The sequence below is a fragment of the Etheostoma spectabile genome, chromosome 15 (genome assembly GCF_008692095.1).
Source record: "Etheostoma spectabile isolate EspeVRDwgs_2016 chromosome 15, UIUC_Espe_1.0, whole genome shotgun sequence".
Taxonomy (NCBI): Eukaryota; Metazoa; Chordata; class Actinopteri; order Perciformes; family Percidae; genus Etheostoma; species Etheostoma spectabile.
The window spans coordinates 11,251,638-11,260,870 of NC_045747.1; the positions used below are offsets into that span (position 1 = coordinate 11,251,638).

The window sequence follows — 9,233 nt, forward strand, 5'->3', positions numbered from 1 at the left end:
AACACTGGGATACTGTATGGTCCTGAGCTGACCCCATAAAAGTTAACAATTTTCATATCTATTTCTCAAAGTGCTAATATATTTTTGAGATGCTAAAACTGGGCTTAAACATTGTGCAGTGGCTTTCTGAAACTACATTTTAGTGCCTTCTAATGCTCTGGGCCCTAAGCAGAAAGGAAAAAGAGGAATTGGAATTTTGACAGTAAACCTGTTTTTATGGCTTTACCCACTTTATATTTTCCAAAAGTCAGTCAGGGACAGAGGAGAAGGAGAGAAGAAAGTTAATATATAGAGGCCATCTTTCTCTCTAGAATATCCAAACAAGAACTACATGCTGAGCTGGCACAATCTATGCGTGCCAGCTTTATGATGTTCATAAATGAATAGCCCAGTGTTTTGTGCCATATCCATAACACTGTCACAAGCTTTTCAAAGTATATTTTATAAGGTGATGCAAGAGAAGGTGATTATAAAATAAAAGCACATTTGCGTGTGGAAGGACTTCAACATTATTCCACACTGCCAGAGTCACAAGGATTACATAATCAGTGTAGCATCTTTGGAGTGTAGCCACAAATGGCAACAACTCATGGTGGTAACTTTCTCTTTAGTTTTGAGCACATTACACAAAATAAATAACTGGACACACATTTTAGTTCTACAAACAGTTTTATTTGTTAAGTGACTTAGTTTTCTATTTGAAGTTTTTTTCAGTTTAGCTAATTTCAGGTTCATTATCTTTAAGTTACATTCTGTGAAATTAGTACCTTTCCTTTTTGAGTTACCAGTTCCTAGGGAGTTGATGCTGGGGGTTGTTGACTGAAAGACAAGAGGACGTCCCATTGATTCAAAGCTGTTTAAATGGGGAAGGGATAATTGGACTGCACCATGCTTCGCCATATCATGGGGGTGGCAGAGTATTTCATTTTTGAGTAGTGTTCTTTTCTTTGCTAGTTATACTTATAGTTAGTTATGATTATTTGATTGACCTATCCTTAGTTCATATTAGCTAGCATTGATTTAACACAAGTTGTAGTTATTGTGGTTTGGCTATTTAATGATTTTGTCTCCACCCTTTGTGGAAGAATGGCCTGGTCTGCCACTATATAAGTTTCCCCCATGTCTAAGTGTTGTTAGGTCTGCTTGGTTATGGTAGGTCTGTGTAGTTATGTTATATGTGTAAGGGCTGTTTAGTTGACCTCTTTTATGGACTTAGGACTTTCTGTTTTTTGAAAATTAGTTGTTTTTTTTGTTTTGTAAGTAAAAACCTACCTTTTTCTAAAAAAATCTACCCAATGACTCCTTGTGCCTTCCAGCTTGGTCCCTCACAGGAAATGTGTATCAATGCACGGCAGCTTTCTTTGAAAATAGAACATTTTGAAATGAAGTCTCAGTCATCTGTTAGACAAAGGGGGTTGACCAGCCTACTCAGTCTCCACTCAGACCTTTTGGTTCAGGGTTTGTCAGGAAGTTGTTGAGACAACTGGACCACATTGAGGTCCCTCCTTATTGTTTGACAATTCAGAAAGACACTAAAAAGAAAACAAACACAGCCAACACAAAACATCTAAAACTGTATATGTACAGGCAGGAAGAATGTTGTGTGATAACAGGATAAGCCTTGGATGCTTGCCATGTCCATATTGGCTGGAAATCACTCTTTATAAAAGCAGTCAGACACTACAGTTCAAATTGACTATACATGCAGAGTATATGTACAGAGGTGATAACAGGCTCTGACCTCATCCCTCATTGGGAAGACGTAACAAGCTCCGTAAAGCTTAGCCAAAGATGAATTAAAATATAATATATATTATGAATATATTATAATGTGGATTCAGTGTGTGGGCCGGTGGCATCAGTTGCTGTTCAGTTTAAATAGGCCACCTCATTGCAAAGAGGGTTATATGTAACACTGAGACTATTTTCTGTGACCTTTTCAATCACTTCTGATTGTACTGTAAATTAACTGCATTTCCGTGTTTATCACATACAGTACAGGCCTATTTGCAGGCAGGTTTTTTTTTTGTATAGGTCATGCAAATGTCAGTACATTTCTAGGTCCCTCTGTGAAAAAGCTCTGTAACACAGCTGTACACTGCCATAGTCCCTAAAGGCCGGGTGTCTGTCACCTCCATTTTCTTCAGCCCACAAAGCCCAAAGCCCACCCAATTGTTTATGAGTGTGAAATAACACACTAATCAACCTGCCTGTCAGGGGGCATTGGGACAGTGTATTCAGACCTGAAAATGACCTTGCTACTGTGAGCTGGGAACAAGAAAAGTTGCTGAAAATGTAACAGTTTTTTTTTTTTTTTTATTGGGCTGCTCTTACAAATGCTTACAAAGTGACGGCATTTCCTCAGTTTTTGAATGCTTAAGCCAATACAAGAAACACCAATCTGCACAGTAGGGACCTTGCAACACAGCCATGGTGAACATTGTAAATGTGTGATAAAGAAAAGAACATTATGTTCCTTTTTGCCGGTTTCTGAGAATTGTATTTTCTCTATTGACAATACATGTACATTTTTATTTGACAGACACTTCTCTGAAGCCTATGCTAATGATTTTGGTTTGTAGTAGCAGTTTGCACAACATTTTGTGTTGTTTTTAAGTAAACACTAATCTAAGTAAATTTACTTCTTCTACCCTGTTGGAGCCATTATGAAGCTTTGCTTTTTGTTTTGAGTATATACCCTTTTGATGAAAATAAAAGGGTATATACTGTTTTTTTTCTCACTTTTTTTCAAAATGAAACTTAACATTGTTGCCATTGTTACATTGTCCACACTGACGCACTCAGAGGCATAAGCTATATATATATGCTATCGCCATAATCATGGGCTGTGTGCTACAACTCTGTCTACGGGGAATAAACCCACCAGCAGGACAATGCCCAGCCTCATAAACACCTCTTGACCCCCTGTCTGTCTGTCCTCTAACCACAGAGTCCAAAAGAGAGGAAGGATATGGAAAGAGGAGCTGACAACAAAAGAGAGAAAGAAATTGCCTGTGCAAAAACACTGTATCGTAACACATTGCTATGATGGAAGTTGAGTCGAGTGAGCTGGCGTAACCATTTCCTATCACTATCAGCCCACCCCAACAAGAGCAGGAGTTACTTTTCAGAAACTTCTAGTGATTCTCCCCTACAAACCCCTGTGTCAGAGGCGTGATCGAGAAAACCCCTCCCCTGAAACCTAGTCATCTCAGCATGTCACCTCATTAGTGAGAGCAGATGACGATTCAAAGGGGAGAAAGAGACAGAGACAAGGAGAGTTAGACAGAAGAGAGGTCATTGTATGATGATTCCAGCTGATTTAATATATATTATTTGCAGGTATCAGCATATACTGAAGCTACTTTTTCCACATCTATTAACCTGACAAGTGGATGCATTTTACTGTTCCTTGTGGAAACTTTTAAAAAGAAATCAAGAGGAGACGAAAAGGAAAAAGGACTGTGGATTCTGAATGTGGAGAGTTCCCTAGTTTGGGTTTTTTAAACTTTCTTCTTCCAGATCGGTTACCCACTTTACCATGGCGGCCAGGTGGATACTCCTCATACTGGGTGAGTCACATCTGTCATGCATTTGCACAGTGGTTTAGATGGAAAAACATCTGCTGAGGAAGTTTAAAAATGTTCTGTGCTTCAAGGACAGAAACTAACTGGCTTTAGTTGCCTACAAACCTTTCAGAATAGGGATTTATATCAGTGTATGTCTTCTGTTATGATCTGACATTTTAGACAAAAACAGATATGGACACTTTTAACACGTTACTGAAATCAAATGTATACATGGAGTGGAGTCAATAAAGTTAATACTTGCCTAATAATAGTCGTTCAAATGTGTTTATAGAGCACTTTTTTTGTTAAACGTTGACCAAAGTGCTTTACAGAGAAATTTAAAATAAAATCACACAATCAAAATGAAAATGAATCAGTAAAAGACGTATTAGACAACATTAAAACTATTTTACTGTATACAATAATGTTTATTTCTGAATTCTTTGTTTAACGACATTTTGCGGAGATAAAAATCTGCCAGCAAGTCTCACTGGCAGAAACTGAAACTGCCACAGTTCTTAATGCAAGCCTCTCTGAGTGTGGGAAAGAGCCCAAATCAATTAGAAGAAAAGAAGGCGAGTGATGCTGAACACAGCAGCCTTTCTTCAAACAACTCACTATATTGGCTCCACTGCACACTGCAACTTCTGTTTTTCTGCTTTTAAAGTGTATTTATACACTATGAGCTCATTGCATAGCACCCACGTTGCTTGTCGCTTAATAGCACCCACTGTCACACAGGAAGAAACTCCAGGCGTTGCCATGAGACAGCACAACATTGAGAAATACAAACTTCTGCAAGCGACTAACATTTCATGATGTCCTATTTGCAATCTCAGCAAGCTATTATTAATCCTGTGTTCAGATATGAATGTAAAATTAATCCAGGCTACATCATGATATCAGCTGCACACATTTAAAAAAAATCTGAAAACAGTTTAGGGTGTTAATTCTACATAATGTAAATTAGTTTTTCATCTTATTAAATTAGTAATTAAATGATCAGTTCTGCCAAATCACAGAATAATTTTGGGGCATTTTAAGCCTTTATTTTTATAGGACAACTGAAGACATGAAAGGGGCAATGACATACAGCAAAGGGCTGCAGGTCAGAGTCAAACCCGGGTCCGCTGTATTGAGGAATAAAACCTCCATACATGGGCACGCACTCTACCAACTGAGCTACCCAAGCGCCCAGAGCTCAGAGAGAGCTTTTGAAAGTACATAATTCCATTCACCTCCAATGTATTAGTGCCGCTGCACACACTTGAGCAGTGAATATCGCCAACAGATAATACAAAAACTTTCTGCATGGCTAGACATCACTATTAATAAGTGGGAATATGCATCTTCATGATTTAAATGAACTGACCTTGACAAATTACCTGCTTCTTTTAATGATGATTACAGAATGAATTGTATAAACTGATAATGGGAAGAAAAAAGTGACTGGACTCTTTCTTCCTGTTTCCATTAGTCTGTCCGTCACACCCATCTGGTGTCATTTAGGCAACCACGGTGGACTGACTCTACATTTTTACTGTCTGAGGATATGGCCTAATGCTTTTTTTGTGCTTGTGCCACGCCAGCTGATGTTTCCTCATACATAGGAAGCAGAGTTCTCCAGACACCCATGTGTTCATTTAGAATAATGGTGCAAATGCTGTAAGAACAATCTGAGGAAATGAAGTTAGCGAATGAGGGAATTTATCTTTTCAACAGAGTGTGTTTAAAATCAGGACATTTTTGGTGGTGTCATTTGATCAAACTGATCATTTAATATCCCTGAAGCTAAACTTAGAATACGTTAGAAGTTTTTTTTTTATTAGTGTAGATTAAGAGATTAAGCATAGGTGCCAGTGTAGCAGATGTTGCATTATTGCTTAGAAGGTGATGAACTCGTAGACTTACAGTCGCCCTCTTGCTTTTCAGGTCTGTATCTCTCTCTCATCATGGTCCTGTCGGAACAAGAATGCCCTGAAGGATTTATACGTGTGGGCGAAACCTGCATTGGTATGAAAAAACAAACTTATTTTAACACATAACCCACCATGGAAAAACAGGCATATGGTGGCCTTGTGCACTTTAGTTTGTCATAGTTTTGTCATCTTTGCATTTAGAAATCAGAAACTGAAAATATGTTATGGTTTGTTACCGCTTAACAAAATGTATCAAATGGTTTGCTAGATAATTCATGTGAAATCAAATCATGTATAAAATTTGCATTCAACATGTATTACCACATAACTTTATTTTTTGGTATGAAACGAGTGTTAATTGCATCTTTTTCATGTTCACGTCCTTAATTAAGATGACAATGAATGTGCTGTGGAGGATAATGGTATTGGCCGATGTGGAGAGAATGCAGACTGTCACAACACATACGGCAGCTTCACCTGCCACTGTCATGATGGTTTCAGATCACGAGAGCAGACAACATCTCTAACATGTAAAGGTCAGTCATCTTGTGTATTGAATCATCATGGCGGAGACGCTGATTCAAAGTTGTACAGCTGCAGTCGTCATTCAAATATAAAAGTCCTGTCCTTATCTTTTCCCTCAAGATATCAATGAGTGTGCGGAGAACAAAAGCATCTGTGGACTTAATGCCAAATGTGTTAATGCACAGCCATATTATTCCTGCACATGTGATGAAGGATTCATTTCCACTACTGGGAAGAAAAGTTTTAGTCACAGAGACAACGTTACATGTCAAGGTAAGGTGCTTGTCAGTGCACTCACTGTAAAAACAATACTGTGGTAGGTTATATATAGGGTATGTACCATACTGTATGTATTCCTTTCTCAACTATTCTTCCTTCACTTATAGATATTGATGAATGTCAAGAGGAAAAGGTTTGTGGTCAAAATGCAACATGTTTCAACACACCAGGCAGTTATCGCTGTGTCTGTGATACTGGCTTTGGACTGAAATCAGGCAAATCTAACTTCTCTGGCAATCAGGAGCAATGTGAAGGTGAGGACATAACATGATGCTTCAAAATATTTTTCAATTTTTACTATTTACTATTTATTTTATCTAGTAATGAGTGATGTTGTGTGTATTTTTCAAGAAAATTGTCCCACAAAAGTGGAACGAAGTAAAAGAAAGTTTAGACAATTCAATTTAGTTCTAACTTTGGCAGCAGTTTACATTCCACCACGGTAATAAGATGGTAATAGTGGGGTAACAGTGTGATAATAAAGAGGTAATATATAGGTAATAACTTGAAATTACCAAAGTAACAACTGGGTAATAGATCACAGTTATAAGATGTAATACTGGGGTAACAAAGTGATAAGAAGCTAACAGATGTAATAACATGCAACTAGGAATGGGTTTGATGATAACCATGTGTATATCTGGACAGTGGTAACATAGCTATATTAATATTGTAATAACATGATAATAATGGGGTAATATATGTTGATGTTTTCACACACAACTTATCACCTATATATTACCTCTTCATTATCACACTGTTACCCCACTATTACCATCTTATTACCGTGGTGGAATGTAAAGTGCTACCCTGACTTCTTCGGACTTTCAAGGTTGTGTGTGTATTTACTGAATGTCTGTGCTGGGTTTTTGTTCTGCTTTATGTTTTTATGCATTTTCTTTAAAAACCTATCAAGTGCCATTTTGGATATGTAATGTATGACATTCTGGTGGACCAGGATGTTTGTTGTTCCATTAGCACTGACAGAAACATGCAATACCATTTTCCACTCCCGGATTTTTTTTTCATTTTAGACATATGTATGATTGATAAAACAATCTGCGGAAATGGAACCTGCCACCACGGAGCCAGCGGCCATTACTGTGCATGCCATGCAGGGTTCACTAACTATGGCAGCAAAGGGTCTCGCTGCACTGGTAAAAACATTAACACTCAAATTTTTCCAACCTCTATTACTGAACCGGTGTTTGTTCAGTAAATATACTGTATGTAAACAGGAGTACACAAGTATAGATATCATCATAATATGAATGCCATGGTCATCAACAAGCATATTAAATGAAACAAAACCTGTTCTTTCCTTAGCTTTAAACTGTGATGCATTCCAAGATATGAGCATGAAAGAGGTAACACTACACCACAAAAATTGTACCATAGTTCAACATATATTTAACATGTCTATGGGCTAATGTTTTTTTTCGTTCTCCCCAAATTGCTCTTCTAGAAATTTCATGATGCAAAGGATCTCATGATGCAGTTGAAAAAAAGCTGTCTGGACCTTACAGAAAGTGAGAATCCGACAGAGCTGGATGGAGAGGAGCTATTAAAGGTATTTCTGCACATAATGTAATTGAAATGCAATTTGATTATGCAAATCAAAAGCCTTCAGTTCCTCAGAACCAACACAGAAATGGGAAGTTCTGTCCCATCAAGCTCTGTCACATTGTATTCACATGTCTGTGCACAACTATGCAGACTGTTTATTTTGACCTGAGGTGGTATGCAGCCTGAAAGTCTGCCTCAGTCTGACTCTGTCTCCTGTTATTCCTTCACATGCTGGTGTTGCTCCCTCTCCCCCTCCTCTCCTGTGGCTGTAGAGAATGCTGTCTATTATTGATGAGCTATTGTCCCATGGAGTCTTTGATAATAACAAGTATGTCTCCACCTTTTTAAACATCGTGGAGAACACTCTGGGGTTCATAGCACCTCTAATTAAGCCCCCGGGCACAACAAGATCTTCCACTCACACAGGTACACAGACAAATTGTTTTTCAGATTTTTTCAAAAACTTTTTCAGATGCACTGTATTGTTCAGCTGGTAGATTTCTCTTTTGCTGAAATCGTCAGTATTGACAAGCAAGGGTTGTTGATACAAATGTGATCTTTTTATCTGGGTCCAGAGATTGGCCTGCGGGTACATAAGGGGCCTGACTTACCCCAGGGAGATGTGACTTTATCATCTAAGCAAGTTCAGCTGGACATCCAGTTGGAGACAGCTGCTGGAGATCCCTCCTATTACCCTGGTAACGATCATACCTATAATTATACATTTGTAGCCACTTTCATTAGGATGCAAGTAACTTATGCAATGTAACAAATGTCCATTTAATCCAGTGTTATCCTGTTGTTATTGTAAAAGGCTTTACAACAGTGGCCTTGCTGAGCTATGCAAACCTGGAAGACTCTGCAAATGGCTTCTTCAGTGGGATGAAACCACAAGCGAACGAAAGCTTTCAGATCAACTCAAAAGTTGTGACTGTCACTGTCAGTAACAGAAACACAAGCCACCTCAAAGAGCCCGTCAAATTGACTTTCAACCACCTCAAACAGGTAGCATCTAGTTTGTCATGAAGGATGATTGTCTATCTCTGCAGGAAAATATTACTTCTATAATGGTCATTATCTCTGTTTTGTTTCACAGTCAAATGAATCCAACCACACGTGTGTGTTCTGGGATTCCTCGGAGAAAGGGGGGTCATGGTCTGCTCGTGGCTGCAGTGTGGTGGAGTCCAGCCCTGAACACACTGTGTGTTCCTGCAACCATCTGAGCAGCTTTGCTGTGCTCATGGCGCTCTATGAGATAAAGGTTAAAACTCTCAAATTTAATGATACATAGTGAATCACGGCGCTTACAGTTCAGAGTTTCTTGAAACATCTCTCTGTGTGTGTGTGTGTGTGTGTGTGTGTGTGTGTGTGTGTG

The 9,233-nt window shown here is 38.5% G+C and overlaps 1 protein-coding gene and 1 long non-coding RNA gene across 2 annotated transcripts in view; one reads left to right on the forward strand and one right to left on the reverse strand.

Moving 5' to 3' along the window:
* The window catches only part of LOC116703706 (uncharacterized), an 18,212-nt gene extending 13,446 nt beyond the window's left edge, over positions 1-4,766 (reverse strand). The window contains exon 1 of the long non-coding RNA XR_004335487.1: positions 4,719-4,766. This is a non-coding gene — a long non-coding RNA (uncharacterized LOC116703706). The remainder of the gene's footprint in view (positions 1-4,718) is intronic.
* Positions 3,100-9,233, forward strand: part of adgre5a (adhesion G protein-coupled receptor E5a) — a 9,134-nt gene continuing 3,000 nt past the window's right edge. The window contains exons 1-12 of the mRNA XM_032538556.1: positions 3,100-3,572; positions 5,502-5,582; positions 5,881-6,024; positions 6,134-6,286; positions 6,400-6,546; positions 7,327-7,449; positions 7,619-7,659; positions 7,758-7,862; positions 8,131-8,284; positions 8,434-8,556; positions 8,673-8,863; positions 8,955-9,119. Of these exons, the coding sequence (XP_032394447.1) occupies positions 3,542-3,572; positions 5,502-5,582; positions 5,881-6,024; positions 6,134-6,286; positions 6,400-6,546; positions 7,327-7,449; positions 7,619-7,659; positions 7,758-7,862; positions 8,131-8,284; positions 8,434-8,556; positions 8,673-8,863; positions 8,955-9,119 (1,458 nt within the window). The 5' untranslated portion in view covers positions 3,100-3,541. The remainder of the gene's footprint in view (positions 3,573-5,501; positions 5,583-5,880; positions 6,025-6,133; positions 6,287-6,399; positions 6,547-7,326; positions 7,450-7,618; positions 7,660-7,757; positions 7,863-8,130; positions 8,285-8,433; positions 8,557-8,672; positions 8,864-8,954; positions 9,120-9,233) is intronic.